The sequence below is a fragment of the Balaenoptera borealis genome (assembly GCF_965194805.1).
Source record: "Balaenoptera borealis genome assembly, chromosome: 15".
NCBI lineage: Eukaryota > Metazoa > Chordata > Mammalia > Artiodactyla > Balaenopteridae > Balaenoptera > Balaenoptera borealis.
In genome coordinates, this window is record NC_138871.1 from 5555869 (window position 1) to 5582009 (window position 26141).

The 26141-nt window shown below is 44.6% G+C and overlaps 1 protein-coding gene across 38 annotated transcripts in view; it reads right to left on the minus strand.

Annotated features, from left to right (window-relative positions):
• Positions 1-10950, minus strand: part of MAP4K4 (mitogen-activated protein kinase kinase kinase kinase 4) — a 174204-nt gene extending 163254 nt beyond the window's left edge. For 3 of the 38 annotated variants that reach the window (XM_082357164.1, XM_082357153.1, XM_082357168.1), the window contains exons 1-2: positions 10390-10926; positions 9964-10029 (exon numbers count right to left, since the gene is read on the minus strand). In XM_082357164.1, coding sequence (XP_082213290.1) covers positions 9964-10029; positions 10390-10446 — 123 coding nt within the window. In that variant the 5' untranslated portion in view covers positions 10447-10926. Of the gene's footprint in view, positions 1-9963; positions 10075-10389 lie in introns of those variants that run through there. The other 35 variants (XM_082357179.1, XM_082357174.1, XM_082357155.1 and 32 more) reach the window with 24 other exon arrangements.
• Between the last annotated feature and the right edge of the window lie 15191 nt (positions 10951-26141).

Here is a 26141-nt window from a genome sequence, read left to right on the forward strand (position 1 = left end):
GGGGGCACGGGTTCGACCCTGGTCGGGGAACTAAGATCCTGCATGCGGCAAGGTGCGGCCAAAATAAAATAAATAATAAAATAAAATGCAAGGAAAAAATGGGGGGACTTCCCTGGTGGCGCGGCAGTTAAGACTCCGCGCTCCCAATGCTGGGCCCCGGGTTCGATCCCTGGTAAGGAAACTAGATCCCACGTGCGTGCCGCAACTAAGAGTTTGCATGCCCTAACTAAGGAGCCCATGTGCCTCAACTAAGGAGCCGACCTGCCGCAACTAAGACGCAGTGTAACCAAATAAATAAATAAAATTTTTTTTTAAATGGATGGAGCAAAGAGAAAAAAGTTATAATCTAAGTGCCCACTGAGGGGACACCAAAAGTGAGGCAATTTGCACAGAACCCTGAGGAGATCCTCATTTGGAAGCAACTGATACCAAATGAAGTATGAGGCTAAAATCAGGAGAGGGGACACTTAGTGGCACAGCGCCCCAGGCCCCCTTTCTCTACCTCACAGTCTGGCGGCCGCCCCACGTCACTCCACACCACTAGGAGACCAGAGGTTCAGGCCCTGAAGAAGCTGAAGGAGAAATGCTCCAGATGTGATGACAGAGGAGGGAAAGCGGCAGGCCACAGGGCTGCAAAGCTAAGGTATCAGACGGTACATCTCCAGCCTCCTTCCTCCACCTGAGCCCCACAGGCCAATCAACACATGCACGGCCCCTAAGCAGGAAAAGCTTCTGGGAGTTCTTCTTAGAGAAACCCCAAAGAAAAGCCCTTCAGATGTTCAGCAGTGGGGTTCCCCATCCACGAGAATATACTGGGCCCACCTGCACTCCCTAAACTGAATTATCAGCAGTCAGCAGCCTCCAAGTCACTGCTAGTGCCTCAGTCAAATATGAGCAGAGTCACCCATCTCCAAGGATTTAAGGACTATCTTCAGCGTTAAAGACAAAGACCCCGGACTTCCCTGGCGGTCCAGTGGTTAGGACTCGAGGCTTTCACTGCCGAGGGCCCAGGTTCGATCCCTGGTTGGGGAACTAAGATCCCGCATGCCACATGGCATGGCCAAATAATAAATAAATAAATAACCCAAATAAACAAATAGGAAAACTGAAATCTGGAGGAAATGGGGGGGGGGGTGGAATACCGGAGCACAAGAATACCAACCAAAAGAAAATACCTGTATCTACACTCAGTATCCTCAGAGAGATGAGATAAATTCACGAAAGAATAGACACGGTTTTTTTTAATAAAAAACCTGTGAAAGAGGGTTTCTCTTATAAATTAAAAATATGACAAAGCTAAAAATTCAATAGAAATATTGAAACGGAAAGTCAAAGACACTTCATAATAGTAGAACAAAAAGACAAAAATAGAGGAAAAGATAAGAAAATAAATCAAAGAGGTGACTAACAGGGCTTTCAGAAAGAGAAGGCAGGGAATTTGGAGGGGAAGAAAAAAAAATTTCCCAGAAAAAAAGGGCAGCTCCTAAGAAAAAGAATTAACCAAGCACCTGGAACAGTGAATGACAACACAAGACACTCATAAAATCTAAGAACACCAGGAATAAAGAGAATATCCTAAAAGCTTCCCCAAAGAGGTTTAAAACAGGTCACACTCAAAAGACCAATGACTTCAAAATTCCAAGAGAAAAATGAATGAATATTCACCCTAGAGTATTTTCCACCCGCTAACATATAAATCCCACGTAAAGGAAGAACAAAAGCATTTTGGGTCACCCAAAGACTTAAAACCTTTACACCCCAGGCACCCTTACTTATAAAGCAACTGGAGGATGTGCTTCAGGAAAGAAAGACAGTACACCAAAAAAAAAAAAAAAAGAGAGACTGTGGCATCCGGGAAACAGATGGTCCAGGGGCAGAGCTATGCACCAAGGTGGGAGGCCAAGCATAGCTGGCCAGCTCCCCTCCAGGGAGAAAAAAGCGGAACCTACAGGTTATCTGAAACCATGAATCATCTAACGTGTTTAAGTGTTTAGAAAAACTGTTGATAAAGGCTTAACTATGCTAGGCACTTGATACAACTTTCAGGGCATTTGAGGTGGAAAGTAATGACAAGTACCTAGAAAACTAAGCAAACGAAAAAGGCAACGCAAGGGGGAAGGAGTGTTTAAAAAAGAAAATGTAATCATATTAGATTGCTTGGCTCAGAGATAAACAGTGTAATACAAACAATTGTCATTTTAACCCCAAATTATGATATACTCATTTAAGGGAGGGGAACAAGTATAACAGCTAATTCTTCACATGGGACCACTCCAGTAGTTCAAGAGCTGTAACCACCGTCACAAGAAGTCAGTAAGTGCACAAAACTGATAAATCAAGAAAAAGCCATGGAAGCATCTAATTTAGAAATACAGCAGTCAATTTCAAATGGAGCAACTAAAAGCATTGAAAATAGATGTCCCTTGGGAATAGGACAACTCCAAGTTTTGATAAGAGAACTTTAGTTTGTCACCCAATTGCAACTATGTGAATTCCTAACTTCGGCAAGTGTTTGAAGGTCCTGTCTAAGTTTTTAAGTCATAGCATAAAAGTGAGGGCTTTTTCCTTTTTAATAATTTAATAATTAGTTAAAATTAAAAATTGGATAGGAAAACCTGTCAACACTTGGCCACATCTGAGATACCTGCAATGCCCCAGGGATGGAGGGCCAATTCCGCAGAAAGAGGGAAGCAACCTGGGCTCCGGCTCCCTCCTCCTCGTGGACAAGGCCCCCAATTCTCTCGCTAATGCAACACATCAGCCCAAGGGCTCACAGAGAGCCCTGTGCAGACTCGACCCTGCCAGTTCAGGGCTCCCGCAGGTCCGTTCTGCTGACTGGGGGGCAACCAGGTAACTTCAGAAACTGACAACTGTGGAAAAACTTTTATAGCAAGTTGACAGGGTGACATGATGTCCTTTGATTCTAATAACAAAAAGATGCTGTATATAGAAATGGATAAACAACAAGGTTCTGGGAATTCCCTGACAGTCCAGTGGTTAGGACTCCAAGCTTCCACTGCAGGGGGCCCGGGTTCGATCCCCGGTCAGGAAACTAAGATCCCGCATGCCACGCAATGCGGCCAAAAAAAAAACACCCCACAAGGTCCTACTGTATAGCTCAGGGAACTACATTCAATATCCTGTGATAAACCGTAATGGAAGAGAATATGAAAAAGAATGTGTATATAATATGAAAAGAATGTGTAATATATATAACTGAATCACTTTGCTGTACAGCAGAAATTAACACAACGTTGTAGGTCAACTGCACTTCAATAAAATAAATATTAAAAAAAAAAAGATTCAGGCTGGCATTTTCCGTGTCTACTTTTTCACCTCGCTTTTCTGGTCACGTGTTTGAACTATTTCAGCCCTGCGGAGGCTGGAAAGCTCTCTGGGGTCGGGCGCATGGGCTGTGTCTGGGTGGAGGGCCTGGGGAGACAGAGCCATCACAGGATGGTACACATCTGATGTTACACATCTGGCACGCTGTGTCCACCCCGTCTTCCCTGCACCCCCAGAGGGTAAACACACTGCCTGCTTCCTGCACCGCTGTGTGGACACGGACCACGCAGGCAGGGCCCAGCTCGGGTAGCAGCACAGTGAATACTGTAAGCGGCAGGAAACCAGCCCTGTATGGTTAACTGGTGTCCCCAAATTAGTTCTAAGTTCCTCATAATGCTACGCAGATGTCAGAGTTTCTAAGATCCCAGTTTTTTAAACTTTTGAGAAGTCCTAAAACTTACCATTCTGTCCTTCCTTTTGAAATTCTTACAGAAAACAGGGCCTCGCAACTCTATCCCTGCCAACACATCACTCACTTCTCTTCTGAATGATGCCAGCAGACTTTTATTACTGAGCCAGCCTCCTAACAGAATGTCATAAAAACCTAAGACTTTGGTCACTGGTAATATAACATTGCCCTGGTCTCCATTCTCTTCCTGGCCATCCCTCCCTAAGTCCAAAAAAATGTATCCGGATTCAATTCTTGTGTTATCATATTATTAGAGCAAAATAACTGTCAATCAAATCTTCCAAAAGTACTTGGGAATCTCTACCCTCTGATAATCACGTCCCAATGACTATGTAATCAGGTCCCAAATTACATATTAAATATATCTTAATATTTTAACACTGGTTATTCAGAGTAGAATTAAAACCAACTTGAATTCACAAAAAATCTGTTTGTAGTAAATATTGAAAGCAATTATTTGCAAGTACTTTACAGGATGACCCACAAGCCGCTAGCTATATACCTAGCTACTTGGGCGAGAAACAAAGTTTTTAAAACACTGATTTTTAAAAGGTGAGGTGGTGACCTAATATTGTTTTGACCCGTAAAATTATCACAAATTCTAAATAGGTAGTGTTTGACCCTGAGAACTCACTGTAGATTAAGTTCTTGACTCCAACACAGTGAATGGCCACACAGTCTGAACTTTTGTACATTTTCCTTTATAAGATGAGAGGGAAGCTTCCAGGGTATCACGTATCAGTGCTGCCCTCTGGGCAACAGTCCTGCTTCAGCACCGGAACCACCTGGGTCTGAAAGCAGTGCACTTGCACAATCATTTACATGCACTGCTATCTGCCAATTTAAATCATTAGAATAGAGAAAAAGTGAAAGCACCATTACTAACGATAAGAAGCACAGGCATCTAAACTTAGTGCAGCTGAGAGATGGAAAACACTTGATGCTCTGAGGGTGGGCAATGTCTTGGCTCAAGACGCTGTTCACAACCAGGTGAAAGTATTTATTTACTAAGAAAGCAAAGAAACAAAAGACCATGTATGAAATGCATGTGTCAAAGCACCCATCTCTAGGTTAAAATGTATTTTAGTTTATAATATTTTTAGTTCCCTGGGAATGAAACTCCTTAGATTATTCCTTGGCTTAGCACACCTGTTCAGGGATTCATTATCTCCAAAGCAGGATATATTTTTTCAGAAATCGTCTTTGCTTTTCAAAGGTCAATCCACAAAAATCTATGAACACACACACTGTACCAAAAGTGCCCCCAGATAATGTCAATATGTAGAAATAGACATAGATCCAAAATTGGTCAAGAAAAAAGGCAAAATACAAGTTTGCAAGCTATGCAAATAAACACTGTATTACAGAGTTTCAAGCAATAAGGAGTTAAAAAACTACCACGAGCAGGGTTTTATCTGGTGGTTGGTTTTTCTGCAAGGCTTTTGACGTTCCTGATTTAGTTTAGGGCCAAAACAGTTTTTGGAAGTCTGGGTTGATATTTTTTAAGACAGCCACACACCTGTGTGTGTGTTCAACAGGGTTGGTTCATCCCCCCTCCCTTAACCCAGGGCCAGAATCCTTCCAGCGTGAAGGAACTCTGTGTCTCAGAACAAGTCTGTACATGCCACTCAGAGGCCGATCAACCCTCCTCCTAAGGAAAACATCCAGTTCTACAAAATTTATTTTGCCCCAGTGGATGTCTTTACCTCCATTTAAGAACAAGAGATGTCACCCTCACAAAGCAACATTTGCAGAACGCCCCTCCCAAAAGTTTAAGTGCTTGCTCCAAAATGTTACAGTGATGATCTTTAAAAGCTACACAATTTACATGGCACTTTATTGCTGAGCAATGGAAAGCAATTTTAGCACTTCCACAAATCCCAAGGCTCCTCCTAATCCAGCAGGCAAACAGTGGACCCGTTTTAAAGGGTCACACCAAAGCTTGCAGAGAAGGTGTGAATTTAGCAAGGAGGGTAAATTTAGCAAGGAGGAAAGCCCCAGAATTCACCCCAACACTCTTCTCTCTACTGCCCTGCCCCGGCCTTCCTTCCCCTCCTCTCTCCTAGACCACTGCCCCAGGCCAACCACCTTACCTGTTCCTTCCCCAAAGTTCATCTGACCAAGTCTCCTACTCCCAGGGATCCCCAATCCCGACAAAACTTTCAATGGCTCCTCAGTGCCAGGGAATGATGGACCTCCTCAATGCCAACACGAATAACCCCTCCTCGAGATGCCCACTACCCCCAAGCCCTACTACCATTCCCAATGGTCACCCTCAGCCCTTTGGCCACACATACCCCCCTTTCTTCAATAAAAGAGGGGGACACCATTAGCACAGCGCCTAACAGGTGGCCAACTCTCAGGTTAGCTCTGCTTACCATCTTCGGGCCTAGGGTAGCCTCCTCCTCAACCTTCAAGGTGTCCAATCCACCAAGGCCCTCTCCTCCAAGGACAGGGTCAGACAGGTTCAGAGTCAAGATGCTCTCTCCATCTGGCCGGTGAGTAAGCCCTGACTCCAGGCATTGAGCCTGCTGGGTTCTCAATTCCCTAACTTCCCCTCGGGCCCCCTGCCATGCCATTCCAGATGCAGGACTTTCCTGCCTTTAGCCAAGACATTTTGGAACACTGGCCACTGGACGCCTGCAAAATGCAAAATAACAGTAGCCACCCCAAGAAAAAAACAAAAATGGCCAAATAAACGTTAAAAATAACAAACTCCAAAAACACAGAAACAAACTTTGATCTATCATTTCTGGTTTGGATTTTTCACATTATCATTTCTCCCTTTGATGAAAATAATTAAAATTCACTGTATCTACTCAACATGCACAAGATCATCTTATAGACACTTCTTTTATAAATATATGGTACTCTGAATGAAACCCTGTGAACAGAAATTCACAATTGTTTTCACATTTTAATTTATGAGTATCCTTCCCTATGATCCCTCAGAAACCTAAAGCCAAAAATAAATTTCTCTAAATAGAATACAGCCTGTGTCTCAACTCCTTTTTTAAAGATAAAGTTACATACTGTTCAACTATACCCAGACTATTTACCATTTTTGTCAGAGATGGAGAAAATTATAAACTATCCCCAAGAAAGCCATTTTCATAGAACATATCAAAACTCAGAAAACTCCTTCTCTCGACTCATTCACTTCATGTAAACAGTCTTCTAAAAATAAGCAACCACTATCACTAAAAAAGTTCAAAGAAAGAACAAAAAATAGAAAATATAACAATGAAATAAATTAGGACTACAGGTTGTTCAGCTTACAGGTGTTTCACCTAATGTTTAAAAAAAAAAAAAGCTTCTTTATAAAAAAACAAATTAGACACAAGTATTTTCCAAACTCTGATGCTAGTCACACCAATGGATGTTTAGCAACGGTAAACAAATGCTACAGGGTCAATAATCTAATCCCAAAACCACCCTATGCAAATCGTGCCAACAAAAATCCTAAACTCCTAGGCATGATGTAAACGGTTCTAGAAAGTACACATTTAAAGAGAAAAGAGAATGGAAATGTTAACTGTCTCTGCTATTTCCACCATCTCTAAGACTAAACTTCCCAGGATCAGTTCATAAATATGAAAGAGCTTCTCATGATAGTAAGAGAACATGTATGAGATAATCAGGAAAATGTTCACACTGAACATCTGAAACAAGCTTACGGTTACCAAAGGGGGAAGTGGGGGGGATAAATTAGGAGTTTGGGATGAACATATACAAACAACTATACGTAAAATAGATAACCAACAAGGACCTACTGTATAGCACAGGGAACGCTACTCAATATTCTGTAATAACATATAAGGGAAAAGACTCTGAAAAACATATATATATATATATATACACACACACATACATGTCTATATATATATATAAAACTGAATCACTTTGCTGTACACCTTACTAACACATTGTAAGTCAACTATACTTCAATTTAAAAAAACCTGAATATTTGATAGGAAGGAATTAATTTTTTTGGTGTGAGAACAGCATTGAGACTATCTAAAAAACAAAAAAAGATACATACTGAAGTATTTATGGGTGAAATGGTATCTGGGTTTTATGTGAAGATAATGGATGGAGGGAGGGAAGACTACAGACAAAACCAGATTAGTCATGTGCTGGTAACTGTTAAACTGGTGATCTCTCTCTCCCTAGTGTCTGGTTCAAATTCTCCATAATAATAAAACAACTGCAGGCGAGCAAAATCTCAAGCACTCTTGCTCGTGATTGTATGGCACGGTTGCACAGATTTCTTAATTCCTCGGGTTTGCATAATTTGTGAATTTCTCCTCAACTGTACTGACTTTACAGGGAGAGAGCCAGAGAGCCGGGTCACTGCCACGATCCCCAAATGTTGAGGATCCCAACTTCCCCCAAATGTTGTGCTCAGCAAATCTATCTCAAAAGATTGGGGGAAGAGGGGATGGAACCAACGGGGGAAGGAGGAGGGGAAACCCTCGGCAGTGAACCTGCCCCACGTGCTCCTATAAAGAACCCCCAGCTCTTAAACCCTTTAAGACCCATTCAGGTTTCACTGGCTTCTGGTTTACTTCCCCAGCCTTCACATCCACCCTGACCAAAGAAGAGCCAAACAATCCAACTACTGTGTAACCAGGTCAAAAACAAGCTCTGGCTAGTTCACTTGGATGAGGGCACACTCACCACTCGGATTTGGCCAGAAAAACTGGGTTAGAAAAAACCGACTGGTGCTTAAACAAACACTGGGGCTCGGGAAAGAACATCTTTCAGCCAGTTAGCAGACCACTCAGGGAGTTGCAACACAATCTTCTCCAAAAATTTCCAAAAGCTTCCAAATTCAGTTGAGGCCGGCAGGCTGAGCTCACAGGGCTCTCTTTCAAATTCAAAAATCTGGCCCTGGCCCCAACAGTTAACCAACAAAACACATGCTGATTCACTTGAGATCACCTCAGAATACTGACTCCATCCAGTTCAGGCCACAGGCCGGGACACAGCCCAGGCCAGGGGAAGTCAGGGCTGGGGAGAGGCTTTCAAGAGACAGATAAACCCTATTCTCAGAGCAGAAAACAGACAATGGGATCCACACTTAATTTGGGCGAAGAAAATGTCTACAGTCAGCTTCCAACCCCCCCTCCATTTTTAACGAGACAATGACAGTTCTTCACAGCGAACCACAAAGCCCTGCTTCATAAGATTTTTTTTTTTTTTCTATCCCAACCTTGTACCCAGCTAGAAAACACTAACTGCTACCAAACACCCCCGGTGCAGATAACTTTGAGAAAGCGTTCAGTAATAAGAAACAAATCAGGAGAGGGAGAATTTCACATTCTGTTTCAAACGTTCAAGGCCTGCGCCTCCATTACCTAGAGCTGCTCATAATCTCTAGAATGTGCACTGGATAAAATGCGCAGCACGGGTTAGGCTCACGAGGTGTCAGCTACTCAGGGCCGACTCAGAGTCTCCAGATTTGTTCATTTCATTTACCATCGGGGGCGAGGGGGCGGGTATTAAAAAAAAGAGAGAAAGACCTGGGGTGGGTGTAAAATCTGGGCACCCTCTCCACTCCTGGGCTCTGCCTCATTTCTGTTTCAATTACACACCTGTCAAACAGGTTATTCCTGGAATTCAGACCGTATAATCCTCACACTGTAATTCTTCCTGCTCCTGTTGCCCAAACACACACCGTTCCCCGGTTCCCCAAAACATGTACCCATCAGTAGAATGTACGCTGCTTATAAAGGAGAAGCAAGTAGCACCGAACTCCGCTCCCTGGGCGGCTGGCGAGCATTCAAACGAGGGAACACGAAGACAATTCTCAAGGAGGCCAAGGCAGTGTTTTGGGATAATCACAAGCAAGGCCTGCCTCTACTGAATTTTAATTAACACACCAACTCCGAAGGCCAGATCTGGGAAAGACGAGAAAAAATGTAGGCTGTCTGATGCAAAAATGCTTGCCCATTTCATGGGAGAAAAGTGCATGCCTAAGAGTGGAGCTTATTTCCTTATCTGAGAGCCAGGAAATGAGGTCTTTTCAGGCCAGTGTGCATATAAACTCTGCTGAAAAACAACGGGACGGCGAGGCGAGACCCCTCTCCCAACTTCGGCCGAGCGGCGTGGCCTCCGGGCGGCGGCGTGTCCATCAGCCTCCCCGTCGCCCCCGAACCAGAAGTTTCAACCCGTCCCCGGGAAACAAAGGAGGCGCCCGCACCGACCTTATAGACTTGTCCGTAGGTGCCATTTCCCACCACTTCCACCAGCTCGAAAATCCCAGCCGGATCCTGGAGGAGAAGGAGGGGAGGGGTGAGCATCGGAAAGCAGCACAACAATGAATAAAAGAAGCGGGGCAGCGGGAGAGAAAGGGCGGCGACCGAAGAGGTGGGCTTCGCCCGGAGCGGTCGCCAGCGCCCGAGACCCGCGATGGGGGTCGGGGCGCGCGGGGTCGGGGTCCCGGGCGGCGGCTCCGGCGGAGGGTCGCACCCCGGGCCCCGCACCCGCCGACGCGGGCAGACAAAGGGGCCGCCGCGCCCGCGGCTCTGCCCGCGGCGGCGCCCGAGCCCCCGGCCGGCCAGGGCGCGGCCCCGGCTCCCCGCGCCCCGCTCCCGGCTCCCCGCGCCCCGCTCCCCGCGGCCGCCACTCACCCGCAGGGAGGACAGGTCGATGTCCACCAGACTTTTTGCAGGGGAGTCGTTCGCCATTTTCCCTTTTTGCCACCCAAAACCCGGCCACAATCAATCGGTCTCTGGTGTGTTTCTGGGAGTCGGAGGCCCGGCGGGCGGCGCAAGCCCGCGGGCGAGGCCGGGGGCGGAGGGCGGGCGGCCGGCGGCGCTCACTCCATGGCCGGGGCGGCCGGCAGGACCCCGGGCGTCGCCCGCGCCTCAGGCCCCGGCCCCGCGCCCCGCCGCGCGCCTGCACGAGCGGCCCGGAGCAGGGGCCGCGGCGCCGCCGAGAGTGGAGCCCGGAGCGCGAGGCCGCCAGACAAAGATGACCGGGAGGCGGAGGCGGAGGCGGGCGCGCGGCGGGGGGCGGCGGCGCGGGAGGAGGAGACACGGGACACCGAAAACGTATTCTGAGGAGAGCAAAGAGCTCCCCCTTTCCTCCTCCGGCAGGAAAAGCGGGCGGAAGCGCGCTCGCGCCCGGAGCCGGCCCGGGCGGGGGGCGAGGGGCGCGGCGCGGCGTGAATATTCAGCAGGGGTGGGGCCCGGACGGCGGCCGCGCGCGGGGCCGGGTGCGGGGTTGAGTGAGCGGGGGGAGCGCCCGCGACAAAGGGAAACCGGCCCGGACCCCCGGGCGGAGGGGCGGGCCGACCCCTCCCTCCCGGAGCCCCGCCCCGCCCGCCGCGCCCGGCTCCGCCGGGATCCCCGAGGAGGAGGGTCCTCCCGGCCCCGCCCCCGCTCCCGCTCTTCCCATCCCGTCCCATCCCCCACCGCCAGATTCTGGCCCCTTAAGACCCTCGCTTCCGGTTTCCCTACCTGGTTTTCTTGTCCTTTCTCTTCTTTTCCGGGCTAAAGCGGTGGCCTGATTAGGTTGGGGCTTCACTGAGCATCCCTCGGCTGCCGGGTCCCGCCCGAGACTTTCAGCGGAAACTGAATCCGGAGCAGCACCTCCAGCTGCCTCGTGCCGAGGAGCACCTCGCTCAGTAGCTGAGCACCGTGTCAGGGGCCAGGAGTCCTAACCCAGGTTTTGTGCCTAGAGATCACTGAGGACCTACAGACGGGCTTCTTCCGGCAACTCTGGAAGCTAGTCAGCAGTTAGGCGGTTTCATCCTGTTAAACAAGAATATATGGTCTGCACAACAGTCATTGTATCACTGTCACTCCACTGTCCAAAACTTTCGATGGCTCCCTATTCCCTCACAGCGGGTTCTCAAACGTGAGTGCCCGCCCGGGAATCACCAAGAGAGATTGTAAAAGCATGGATTGCCGACCCCACCTCCAGACTTTGTGATTCAGCAAGTGTTGGGTAGGCCTGAGAACTTGAATTTCTCACAAGTTCTCAGACGATGCTGAGTTGCTGTTAACAGGGATCACACTTTGAGAACAGGGGGCCTCACGAAAATCCAAGGCCCTTCTACTTTGGGCTTCACAAACACCATCATCCTTGTCTACCAATTCTGGGTTTACTTACAGTATCAATTTAACCCCTCCTTTAGCCTTAAGGGTGATGTTATCCTCATTTTAGGGATAAGGAAACCAAAGTACTGAAAGCTGAGGAACTTTCCTAAATTCCTTAAAGGCATAGCCTGGAAGTGGAGGAGGGATTCTCACCAGGTCAGCCTAGTCCCAAAATCCAGGTCTCTGATTCGGCCAAGTTAGTCTTCTACCCAGAATATGTTTAGCACTCTCCTGCCTCCCAAAAGTTTGGTTTCCAAGATTTTCTTCTTTTTTTTTGTTTTTCTTTTTTTTTTTGATGTGGACCATTTTTAAAGACTTTATTGAGTTTGTTACTACATCGCTTCTGTTTTATGTTTTGGTTGTTTGGCCGCAAGGCATGTGGGATCTTAGCTCCCAAACCAGGGATTGAACCCGCACCCCCTGAATTGGAAGGCAAAGCCTTAACCACTGGACCACCAGGGAAGTCCCTCCAAAATTTTGGACTGTGAGAATCTCTCATAAGGCTAAAATATATTCATGGACTCCTGGAGTCTATTGATTAGGAAAATCATAGTAACCAAAGCGTTCCTATGAATTTAGTGGTACCTTTAAATAATTCTGTTTTTTAATCTACCAACAGCAATGGAATTATCTATGAGTATAAAATAAATAATTTACTCAGAGAGTTAGATTGGTGTACATGTGAACTTTCAGACCACAGTGCTAGTAATAATATTTTAGTAGTATTTATTATTAATAATAGGTAACAGGTATTGGGTCCAAACAATGTGCTAAATCCTTTACGTATACTATCTCCTTATTCTTCACATTAACCCCAAATGGTAGGTACTCTTACTTTTCCCACTTTACACATTAGGAAACCAACGTCTAAAGAAATTAATTGACTTGCTTGGTGTTCACAGCTGAACCCGATGCAGAAACTCCAGGACCCCCCAAGCCAGCCTCCTTCCACGGGTTCACAGCCTCAACTCTAACCTCATGACACTGAGACCAACCCCAGACCAACCCCTTCTTTGCCTAGCCAAATTCTCTTCATCACCTCAAGCTCAATTCAGAAACCAACTCCTCTTGCTACCAGCTTTCTCTAAATCTCTCTCCTAAGCTGCTCTTTCCCATATTACCATTGTGACAATTATTTCTTACTTTCAATTCAGTACCTTTTCTTAAGTCCCTACCCAGGGCAAGACACTGGCTTAGCCCTTGCCCAGGATATAAGGAAGATCAGGACAGAGCTTACGATCTGCTTCCCTCAAAGAGCTTAACAATCTGCTAATGGGTGTAGGACAGTTTCATAAATCGCTATTATTAAAGTCGGAACATTATAAATTCTAGCTAGCTGGAAAGAGCACCAAACAGGTCTAGTGGAAAGTATGCTGTATTGGGGGCAAAACTGAACCTAGTTCTATTATTTACCAGTTATGCAAGCTGACACCTGTTACTTAAGTTCTGAGCCTCCGTCGTTTCCTCTTCTGTACACTGGTTAAAGACGGGGGTTAGGACAGTTAAAAGGCCATCTCAAGAGCACAGGCCAGGGTAATAAGGCCTGGAGAAAGGAGATACAAGTGTCGGGCCAGGAGATGCTCTTAAGACTTGGCATCTAATGGAAGGCCAGAGGCAGAATAGACGAGGAGTTAAAAGATTTGCTTGTGGTTCAGAGCCTTGTTCACGCTTGCGAGGATGCTGTCACAAGTAGAGGAAAGGATGGGAGTTCCTGAATGGTGGTAGCAAAGGAAGGTTTGGTTTTGGACTCTGCAAAGATAGTTAACTCTTCATGCAGAAGCAGTGTACACCTGCCCAGCTCGGAGGCTGGGGACCATGTTCTCAGTCAACAGCCGTGTATTAGCTCAGGCCGCCATAACAAAATACACAGATGGGGTGGCTTAAATAACAGAAATTTCTTTTCTCATAGTTCTGGAGACTAGAAGTCCAAGATCAAGGTTCCAGCTGATTTGGTTCCTGGTGAGAGCTCTCTTCCTGGCTTGCAGAAGGCCGCCTTCTGGCTATGTCCTCGGTGCTAGTGTCACAGAACACTAAGCTCTCTGGTGTTTCTTCTTATAAGGACACCCATCCTATCAGATCAGGGCCCCACCCCTATGACCTTATGCATTTAACCTTAATTATTTCCCTAGTGGCCCCATCTCCAAATACAGCCACACTGGGGGTTAGGGTTTCAACATACGGGGTTGGGGGAGGGAGAGACACATTGAGTCCATAACAAGCCATGTGTCCTACGTGACACCGGGAAGCAGATTTGTCAGGGCCTTGTCCTCCAGCATCTGTTTGAGAACACAAATAAACCCACCCAAAAAGATTATCAAGATCATAATTTGGAAAATAAATACCAATCTGGCATTTTAGGCTGGAGGAAAAAATAGCTTGCTTGGACAAAGAATGAGGAGTTGAGAGAATGAGGAAACCAGCCACACTGGGCAAGAGGACTCAGTTTGGAGAAAGCCAGGCAGGTTAGGTGGGACCAGAGGAAAAAACCGAGGCCTGGGCAGATCCCGGATTATCAGTCAAGTCAAGAACTTTACACATTAGGAAATGTGTAAAGCCTTGGCTTTTGGGAGCTCAGATGGCAGGTGAGAGGCTCTTGAGTTCAGCAAGCCATGGATACAAGTATGTAGCTTCCCAGTGTACACTGGTAGTCATCTCCCCTCCCTCCAGTCACAGAAATTCCGGAGGAAGCTTGATTATGCAAGAGGTGGACACGGACAGTCCCCCGGACATCACTTTACTTATTTCCTCGTTTTTTCTTTGTTGCAAAAATGTTGGTAGAAGTTGATTTTCAACCTCAGAATGGGGCAGGGGAAGGGGGGGCCACAGAGCCATGAAACTGGACTGCATGAATGTAATTCAAGGGTTCGGGGTCATTGAAGACTTAGAGCAACTGGAAATAAACGGTGGAAGTAGTGATCAGCAAGGGGAATTGAGTCAAGCAAGGAAACGAGGGTGAGATATGTTCAGAAGCTCAGAAAGGGAAAAGCAGAGGTTTAGGAGTCAGAGATCTGAGTTCTGATGGACAAAGTGTTCAAAAGCTCACCCTCCCTGCCCCTCAGTTTTCTAACACCCGGGATTGGGTGGAAATGATCGAAAAGTCCTCTTGGGATGTTAGAGACTCAGATTTATAGAAACCTGGCCTCAGCCCTGGAACTGTTCACATCTCCTAGCCGAGTAGAAGAGGGTTGACGTGAGCAATGGAAGTTAGTAGAACACGTGGCATGCTGGAGATTCAGCAGCCAAGCTCAGCCCTTTAAAGGCCATCTTTGAGCACTGGGAGAGAATCTTTTTAAACTAGTCGATCGGCTGAATTAAAAGGAAGTAACTCCTCTAGTGCACAACAGGATGGAAGGCTTGGGGTGCAGAAGCAGATCAAAGGGCAACAAAAGAAGAAGAAGCAGGGCTTCCCTGATGGTGCAGTGGTTAAGAATCCACCTGCCAATGCAGGGGACACGGGTTCGAGCCCTGGTCTGGGAAGATCCCACATGCCATGGAGCAACTAAGCCTGTGCGCCACAACTACTGAGCCCGTGCACCACAGCTACCAAAGCCTGTGCGCCTAGAGCCTGTGCTCCGCAACAAGAGAAGCCACCGCAATGAGAAGCCCTGACACCTCAACAAAGAGTAGCCCCTGCTCGCCACAACTAGAGAAAGCCCGTGCACAGCAACGAAGACCCAGCGCAGCCAAAAATAAATAAATAAAATTAATTAATTTAAAAAAAAAAAAAAAAGATGAAGCAGACCAGAGGCGAGACAGACATCATACCCCAGCTACCAGGGCCGTGCAGTTGCCACTGCTGTGATAAGGAAGTTGTGTGAGCTCAGATCTCTCCCAAAAGCAGATCTGGAAACAAGGGTTTGGGTGCTGGTAGTTTATTTGGGAGATGGTCCCGGGAAGCAGAAGTGAGCGAAAAGGGAAAAAGAAACATGGGATGGGGCTTCCCTGGCGGTCCAGTGGTTAGGACTCCGTGCTCTCAATGCAGGGGGGCACAGGTTCCATCCCTGGTCGATCCTGCATGCCACAGGGTGCAGCAAAAAAAAAACAAACCCCAAAACAAAACGAAAAAAGGAACATGGGATGGAGATGCACCAGTGAACAGAGCGTTCACTGGGCAGCTGGGCCGGATGTACCTAGATGGTAGGGAAATGAGACAATGCAGACTGACCTTACTTTACGTGTACCTGTGATCTCAGTAAAGGTTTCTGTCAACATTTTTTAAAAAGTAGTATTTTAAATGCAGAGGAACTTGCTTTAGAGACCTATTTGAAATCTTTTGTAAAAAGAATTACTTCCCTTAACTTATCCTTTTTGTAAATTTATATTTTATATGTAAGGATTGTTTAAATCAAGTTCAGCCACGAAAAGTCCTTAACCTGCAAAAATCCGCAAGGGGCCTCAAAAATGAGGTCAGAGGTAGCCTGACAGCTTTAGAAATCAAGATGGGAGCCATAGGAAGTGGTTGGGAGAAGCCAGACGGGGACATTAAATAGTTATCAGGTATGTCGGGTTTTGATAGGTGGTCCAGCAACAGGAATCAGGGGCTTTGAGGGAAGGACAAGCCAGGCCTGCTAGCTGAAGAGACAACAGGCTTATTTATACTTGAGCCCATATTTGTGTCCTGAGCCCCTGCAGCTAAATCTTAGAAAGTGACCAGAGCAGCGAGCCTCTCTGATGCTCACCCATTGAATAGGTCACAAATGAAATGTTAGAATCTGGAGTTTGAATATGATGTATCAGATTCTGGCCAATGTGCATCAACGTGTATCAGAAGCGCCATTAGAAAGGAGTCAGTCATAATCAGGTTTATCCCTTTGTAGCATCACAATAGCCAGGACATAGAAGCAACCTAAGTGTCCATCGACAGATGAATAGATAAAGAAGATGTGGTACATATATACAATGGAATATTATCAGCCATAAGAAGAAATGAAATTGAGTTATTTGTAGTGAGGCGGATGGACCTAGAGTCTGTCATACAGAGTGAAGTAAGTCAGAAAGAGAAAAACAAATACCGTATGCTAACACATATATATATAGAATCTAAAAAAAAAAAAAAATAGTACTGATGAACCTAGGGGCAGGGCAGGAATAAAGACGTAGACATAGAGAATGAACTTGAGGACACGGGGAGGGGGAAGCTGGGGTGAAGTGAGAGAGTAGCATGGACATATATACACTACCAAATGTAAAATAGATAGCTAGTGGGAAGCAGCTGCATAGCACAGGGAGATCAGCTCAGTGCTTTGTGTCCACCTAGAGGGGTGGGATAGGGAGGGTGGGAGGGAGGCTCAAGAGGGAGGGGATATGGGGACATATGTATGCATATGGCTGATTCACTTTGTTGTACAACAGAAACTAACACAGTATTGTGAAGCAATTATATTCCAATAAAGATGTATAAAAAAATAAATAAATAAATAAAATTAAAAAAAAAAAAAAAACAACGAATGAACCACAAGTCTCCATTAGGGATCCTGCAAGCTGGTCCAGCCTATTGATTTGTAGTTCTAAGTTAATTATAGTGACTCCAGCCTCAAAATCTTCTAAACTATGCCCTATGATGAAAGATTAAGTGGTGACATGCCAATGAGAAACTATGAACTGCAAATGCCATGGATGAATTACAAAATGTGAGGCCTGTCCTGTTCTCTTAAATAAACATAATTATCATCTTCATCTTCTTTTCCCTGTCTGCATTCCATATTCGGTGGCCAGCTAGTTTAGAAAATGTAGTCAGGGCCAGGTCAAGAGGCCAGCCATAACTGACTGACTTGGATCACCTGGATTTGTCCTAATTCTCGAGTACAGACAGCTCCTTGAGGTTAGTTGGAGGTTGAGGGGTGGGGGAGGGGAAGAGTTGAACAAGAAAATGTGTCTGTATCAGCATGGAGTCTTGACGTCTCCTGGAAATGCACCTCAGAATCACAAAAAGGAAAGACCGCTTATTCTTATAGAATTGCATCTTTTATTGCTTTAGAACTTATTATTATTAGCCGCCTTGCTTGTAAAAAATGTATTCAGCGTTCAAACAGTACACATGGAGAAGTGCTACACAAAAATGGCCTTTAAAACCACAGCTTAGCTTTTTAGCTCTACAGAGAGGAGAAAATGCAGAGGATGTGGAACGCCAGTAACTGGCAAGAGGAATTGAAAAGGGAGTGATCTGGGTATGGACTCAACATACACCCACTTTTGAAATTTCCAGGAACTGGGAATGAGGCAGTCACTCAGAAGAGGGAACCAGTGGCCTCGGAAAAACTGAAAAGCAATGTTTGATAACTGGTAATTCTTTACATACCTTGGACCTTAAGAAAGTCCCTTTCTGCGTGGCCATTCCACGCAGGGTGGATACAGAGCTGCAGTATGTGTTCTGTTCTGCAAACTGTGTTCCCAGGGTCTCCCTGGATTTCCCAAGGGAGGTGGAGGAGTTTGTAAGGGGACCCCTGAGCTCGCACTGCCCGGCCCTTCCTCCTTCCACCACCCCAGTTCTGCTTTTATATGTTTTAGACATTGGGAATATGAGTAATAGTTTATTAAGACAAGATTTTCACTGCTAAGAAAAGTTTGCAAATCACAGGCTAAAGTATACTTGGCACCAAGATTTCCATGATCACATGCCAGGTATCTAGGAGATCTAGTTCTGCTGAGTTCAAAACTAAGCACTTGAGGCACTTTTTAAATCATTGCCATGACCTGAGCAGAGCAGTAGAGAAGATACAGGAGGAGAAATTAGGAACCTAGGCCCTGGATGTGTTCTACTGGAATCTCCACTGTCACGGTGGTTAGAACACCCAGCCTGATGTCATGGGACCAAGTATTCACAAACTGCTCGTTCATTAAGTAGCACAAGCTTCACTCTCAAACAAGATCTCATACACAGATGTGAGGAACAGCTGTGTCCCCGTTCCCGACTATGTGAGTGTGACCACGGCCTTTTTAGGGTCTATTTGATGACCTGTTTTTTTATGAAATAACCTACTTCCTGTCTCTCACACAGCACACTTTAGAGAGAATTGATGAGATAATCAAAAACATTTTTCATTCATGAACACCAAAAGACTGACCGAAATGATGAAGATAGTAGAGCTGCCCAACAATAATCTGGGCAACATTGCTTATATCAAAAAACTTAAAGGATACTTACAAAAAGTTTGTAGTAATGTAGAAATGTATGTTGTCATGTTAATTGGAAATATCACTATACAAAACTGGTGTGAGATTATAGTCATAGCTGCATAAAAATCTAAAACTATGCATAAGAAAAATTAGGAAGAAATACATCAAATTTTAGTAGCTTTCAATAGATGGAAACTGTGAGTGATTTTTTTTTTTCCTTCTTTCAGGACATGTGATTGTACAGATTTCTTCTATGAGCATGTGATATTTTATGCCAAAGAATATAAACAGAAGCAAACTATTATATATAGGATGCATAAACAACAAGGCCCTACTGTAGAGCACAGGGAACTCTATTCAATATCCTGTGACAAACCATAATGGAAAAGAATATGAAAAAGAAAAAAATATAAATACATATATAACTGAGTCACTTTGCTGTACAGAAGAAATTAATACAACATTGTAAGTCAACTATACTTCAATAACATTTTTTTAAAAAGAATATAAATTTTAAAATAAAATGAAATTTTAAATAAATAAAAGAAACTACTATTGAAATAAGTAAAACTAATTTGCATTAGTTTCCTAGGACTGACCTAACAAAGTACCACAATCTGGGTGGCTTAAGATAACGGAAGTGTACCGTCCCACGGTTCTGGAGGCCAGGAGTCTGAAATCAGGTGTTGGCAGGCCACAATTCCTCTGAAACCTGGAGGGCAGTCGAGCCTTCCTTGCCTCCTCTAGGTAATTAACGGTGGTTGCCCCTCTTCAGTGGTCCTTGGCTGACAGCTGCTTAGTTCCAGTGCCAGGGCTTTCTCCTTGTGTGTCAAGTCTTCTTATGAGGACACCAGTCGTACTGGATTAAGGGCCCAGCCTACTCCACGCTGTCTATACGTAACTGATTACATCTGCAATGACTTTATTTCCAAATAAGGGCACATCCTGAGATACTAGGGGTTAGGAATTCAATATACCATTTTTTTGGTGAGGGGGGCACAATTCAATCTATAACAATAATTTAACAACTTTGATGTTTTTACAGAAGTTGAAGACCGTTATTCTTCCTCATTCTGATGTAACAGGTTTCCACATTTAGCACATGGGTAAGTGTAGGTCACTTTGATAGTTTTTGCTAAGACTGCCTCACCTTCTCTCTTGTCACCCCTCTCATTTTCTAACACGTATTTATTAGGCACATACTGAGTTCATAGCACTGTGTTGATCTATCAAAATAAAAAAAAAAAATCACACAAAACTCTTTTCTAACAAGTTGCTTTCATCTACACTGTAATTTTCAAACAGACTGACTTTATAATCAATGACTTCAGTCTGCAAATCACTATAAAGAATTACCTTTAGGTTAGATTTGTAAAAAAAAATTTCTTAGACCTTCTTACAAATATATAACAGATGATATGGGGAAAAGAAGGAAGAAAACTAAAGTAGAAATAGGTCCAAATAGAAATTAATTTTGCTTGTTCTAAAGACAGAAAGACTATTTTTTCAGCATTCAGTAATCTCTGGTTTGGTTGGGATATTTAGGAATTAGCTAACTGTTTTAAAATATTGTCTTACTGGCTTTGAACTGTTCTTTGGGACTTTTACCCCCAGCATGGCTGGAAACATGTTCATTGTTTTAAATAGAAATTTAACCATGTTTATTTAATTTTTTGAAAGAATGCTGTCTTTTGCTAAGTTTGGCAGAATTGCTTGACATAAAAATATAAATAAGGGACCATAGTGTGGCATGGATAAAGCAAGCACCACTTTATATTTTCTAAAGACAATTACATTGCTGATGCACTCCTTAGGAAGCAAAAATATTTATTTCACTTGTTACACACACACACACACTTATATAGAGTATTTATGAGACTCTCAGTGACATCTTCAGATCAGCACGTGTATCCCATTGTGCAGTTATTCCCTTTTATTTCTATTTTCTTGTGGTGAATGCTTTGTGTCTAAAACGCTAAGGAAATTAAATACAAAACTATGTCAGTACACTGTAACTTCACTATACACGTCAGGAAATTAGGATTTGTTCTCCCAGCAGCTGGTGTTTGGCTACTCTGAACGTGATATGTCCAGAAAAGTTAACGTGGGGGCAGTTTTCCTCAAAGGAATTCTGTTGGGATACAAAGAATATCAGTTCTTCCCACTCTGTGCACAGGACTATGGGGCCAGGATCAGCTCAGGATCTACCACCAGCTCAGGATCTCCCGGGTCCTCAGCCTCTTCCACTCCTAACCCCTCTTCTCTGCTCTGCAAGAAGGGCCGCAGTTAAACTGACAAACTACCTGCGTGCTACTGGGACAGGGGTGGCTCTCCCAGCACTGCCACCGTTCCTATGTGCCACCCCCCTTGTTGGGTGTTGGGCCCGGTGCTTTGCTCAGCACTTTCCCTGACTTACTTCATTTAAGCCTCACGCAACCCCACGCAGCCAGCCCTCCCGTTTTCCTAATTTCACAGGCGAGAAAACCAAGACCTAGAGGCATGAAGTCATTTGGCCATGATTGCACCTTCAGAAAGTAGCTATTCCAGGTTTAAAAGCCAGATTCATGTGGACAACCCCTACTTCTGACCAGTAAGTTTTAGGTAACTGATGCTTTTTTTTTTTTTTTTTTTTTGGCTGTGTTGGGTCTTCGTTGCTGCGCGCAGGCTTTTATCTGGTTGCGGTGAGTGGGGGCTACTCTTCTTTGCGGTGCGCGGGCTTCTCATGGCGGTGGCTTCTCTTTGCGGAGCATGGGCTCTAGGCGCACGGGCTTCAGTAGTTGTGGCACATGGACTTAGTAGTTGTGGCTCGCAGGCTCTAGAGCGCAGTTTCAGTAGTTGTGAGCGCACAGGATTAGTTGCTCTGTGGCATGTGGGATCTTCCCGGACCAGGGCTCGAACCAGTGTCCCCAGCATTGACAGGCGGATTCTTAACCACTGCACCACCAGGGAAACCCCAACTGATGCATTTTAACCAAGTCTTGGAAGAGCCAATTTCCAAACACAACAGAGGGACTTTTAAAGAAAAATTACATTCCTCTGATGGTAAATATAATGCATATTCATTGAAGAAAAGAGAGAAGTATAAAAGAAGAATACAGAATATAAAGAAAATACAGAGAAGAATAAAAAATTCACCTATAATCCTTACCAACAATCATTAATTCTTAATATATTTCTTTTGTCCTTTTTCTTAAGGCTGTGTGTGTTTAATGTAATCAGAACTGTATGGTTACCTCCTTCTTTTCACTTCATGTATTACAAACATTTACCGTCATTAAATATCCTGTTACAAGCTAATTTTTAATGGCAGTACTTACTACCATGTAATTTATTTAACCAATCTTACGGTGTTGGATAGTTAGGTTGTTTCTAATCAGTCACTGTTTTAAATACCACATATGCTAGTAATTTCCTTAAGATAAATTCCTGGAAGTGGAATTACAAAATCAAAGACTTTGAGCATTTGTAAGGTTCTTGGTATATTTTGTCAAACTCCCTCCAAAATGGCTCTGCCAAATTAAGAGAGGGGGAGGTTTAAAGATGGGTGTTTCAAGTTCTAGTACAGGGTTTCCAGGGAGATATCATTGTAACAGGGAAGAACAAATCCGTGTTCCTATTAGATCTGTTTCTTTTACCTTAACCTTTGTATTCTATTGCTTTTGCTTCAAGTTCAGAATGTTGCCTATAGCCTGAAATATATAGGAGAGCCCATTCTCAAGGCTCTGAACCTTCAGGGTATGACACTTTTCCATTCATATAGAGATAAAAAAGTTGCGGAACAGAGAATAACTTTTTTTTGTTGGAGGTTTACAGGAATATCATCACCTGACCCACGTGGATGACCGCAAGAACAAAGGATTCCAGCACCAAGGAGTTTGCGACAACCAATCACACACCCTCCCCATTTAATATAAAAGAAGCCTGAATTCTAACTCAGGTAAGATGGTTCTCTAGGACATTAGTCCTCCATCTTCTCAGACTCCAGCCGTTCCGACTAAAGTCTCTTTTCCTTGTCCCAGCACCTCTGTCTCCCAATTTATCGGCCTCTCGTGCGGTGAGCTGAACGAGTTTGGACTCCATAACACCATGGGGAACGTAGATCATCCGTCACTTCTCAATACCTTATGGGCAGCCGCCTGATGTCTCCCAGGGGGGTCCAATAAGGACCCTTGGTCCAGTGGAGAAGAGCTGGAACAAAGGGTGTTACACCAGGGCTCTGCACTGCCCACCCAGCTCGCGGCTGTGAGTTCAGTGGTCCCTGAGAAGCCTGGGAAGGTTGCTCCTCAGTGAGTGAAGACGGCGGGACATTTACTGGTTTACAAGGGGTTTTCCTGCCCACTGTTTCCACTGTTACTCATCGCAGCCCTGGAAGCTGCAGCTGCCCATGCAGCTTTATGACCATTGGCATTTTGCAGAGAATGATGGTCAGATTTATGTGAGGTACATGACTTACTTAGATCACACCTCTCTGCAAGTCAGACAGAGAAAGGCAAATATCATATGATATCACTTATATGTGGAATCTTAAAAACTGATACAAATGAACTTATTTACAAAATAGAAGTAGACTCACAGACACAGAAAACAAACTTATGGCTACCAAAGGGGAAAGGGGCGGGGGAGGGATAAATCATTAGGAGTCTGGGATTAACATACACGTACTACTGTATGTATATAAAATAGATAAACAACAAGGACCTACTATATAGCACAGGTAACTATATTCAATATCTTGTAATAACCTATAATGGAAAATGATCTGAAAAAGAATGTATTAATATATAGATATATGCAGATGAGGAAACTGATGCTCAGAAAAGTTAGGTAATTTGCCTGAGGTCACACAGCTGCTAAGTGGCAGAGCCCAGGTTTAAACCCAGTCATGCCTGGTTCCAAAGCCTGGCCACTCTTCCCCCCACCGGTGCATGCTGTTCTAGGCCACAGGGATAGCAGAAAAGCAAATGCAAGGGCCAAAACTCTAGACAGTGCTTGTATCAAAATCATTAAACCAATCAAATGTTTCAACTTAAATCAGCAATGAAAATCATCATTTCCTGGACTGGGAGTTTGGGATTAGCAGATGCAAAATATTATATATAGGATGGATAAACAACAAGGTCCTACTGTATAGCACAGGGAACTATATTCAATATCCTGTGATAAACCAAAATGGAAAAGAATACGAAAAAGCATATAATATATACATATAACTGAATCACGTTGCTGTATACCCAAAATATTGTAAATCAACTATACTTCAATAAAAAAATAAAAATTAAAAAAAAAAAATCACACCTCTCTCTGCAGAGGCACCTGGACCACACCTGGCTTGTCCTGCTCTGTTCCATCAGGCTGTCTCTCCTCAAGAAGAAAGCCTCAATGTCAGCGATTCTATCAGTTGACAGGTGAAATACTTGGCATTATCTTAAGGAAGCATTGAACTTGCTGTGCACGTAATTATCAACATTTGCTGAATTCCAGCCACATAATAGGTGCTGTCCTAGATACAGATGGTTCTGGATCTTTGGGCTTTCAATCTTGAGAAGCCAACAAGCCTGGCAAACATGAGAAATGAGGGGAATGCACTCAGTTACAATGCTGTCTGAAAAAGGGGCACTTTGGGTAATTACATGTCTGGTTACACATTCTTGACAGCTATTTAGAGCTCTGACCGCCTGTGCAAAGACAATGCCCAGTTTGTTGGTCCAAACAAAGGCAAACAGGCTCAACCCCAAGTGTGATTCTGTGCGCCATTTTGGAATGTCAGGGGTCATTGTGTGTGATGTGCACTTAAATTCATTCAAGACGAAGAAAAAGAAAACCTTGGAGAGTATTCCCAGATTTGCCTGCTCATTTCAGGTGTATTTAATATGTTACACACACGCGCGCGCGCGCGCGCGCACACACACACACACACACACACACACACACAAACACCACATGATCCAAACTTTACCAAACACCTACTTCCCTTACACGGTATTAAAGTGCAAGAGACAGTTGATAAAAGACGTGAGTTGTAGCTGCAGCTCTGCAGGGACTTGGATGCTGCTTGGGTTTTGGTGCCTCTGAAGTAACTGTGGTGGCACCCAGGAGCGGAAAAGAGCCTGTTGACCCCTGACACTGCCTCTGATTCTGACAGGGCAGTGGGGCTGGGGGGCGGGGCAAGGAATAAAGTATGGCTAACACAGAGGCGGATCCCATTTCTAGAAGGCAGGGCTACCTTAATGAACAGGCAAAGGGGCAGTGGCCTGAAAATTGTGCATTGATGATCTCTAGTGCCACTATTACCTATTTATCCCTGTCTTACCTCTGCTGCTATAACCGAATACCATAGGTTGGATAGCTTATAAACAGCAGAAATTTATTTCTTACAGTGCTGGAGGCTGGAAGTCAGATCAAGGCTCTGATGAGGGCCTCTTTCCAGGTTGCAAACTGCTGACTTACTGTGTCCCCAAGGCAGAAAGAGCAGAGAGAAAGGAAGCAAGGGCTCTCATGTCTTTTTATTAGGGCGCTAACCCTATCCATGAGGCTCCACCTTTGTGACCTAGTTGCCTTCCAAAGGTATTGCCCCCCAAAACCATCACTCTGACGTTAGGATTTCAACATGTGAATTTTGCAGGGACACAAACATTCAGTCCATAGCAACCCCTTAGGGTGAGCCCTGCTTTTCTTCTTTCATCAGTTTTAAAGTACACATATTACTGGCAGGGAAAATATATTAAATTCCTAACATTTTAATGCAAATTAGTGTCTTGGATGATTTTCTATACAGGAGAAAGTAGGCTACTTGACAACTCTGATGTTCAAGTTAAGTGAGAGGCAGGCGGACAGAGGAGAACGAGTGAAAAGTTCAAACAAAAAGGGAGCGTATGATAAGTGATCAGAAAGCTAGTTAACTGGTTTGACCAAGCACCAGAGTCTCCACTGGGTGTGGGCTATGAGGCTGATGAAAAAGGGCCCTCAGTTAAGCCTGTTGGGAGTGGCCATGAGGAGGCAATTTACCCACAAATGTACCCTCTTTCCCATTCCCTACTTACTTTGTTTCGGAGACAAAGAATGTGTTTTTAAAATGAAGTAGAGAGTACTGAGTCAAGTTGGCCAACTGAAGAACAGAAGACATGTTTTATCCCTCTCTCCATTAAAGAAATAACTAAAATAGA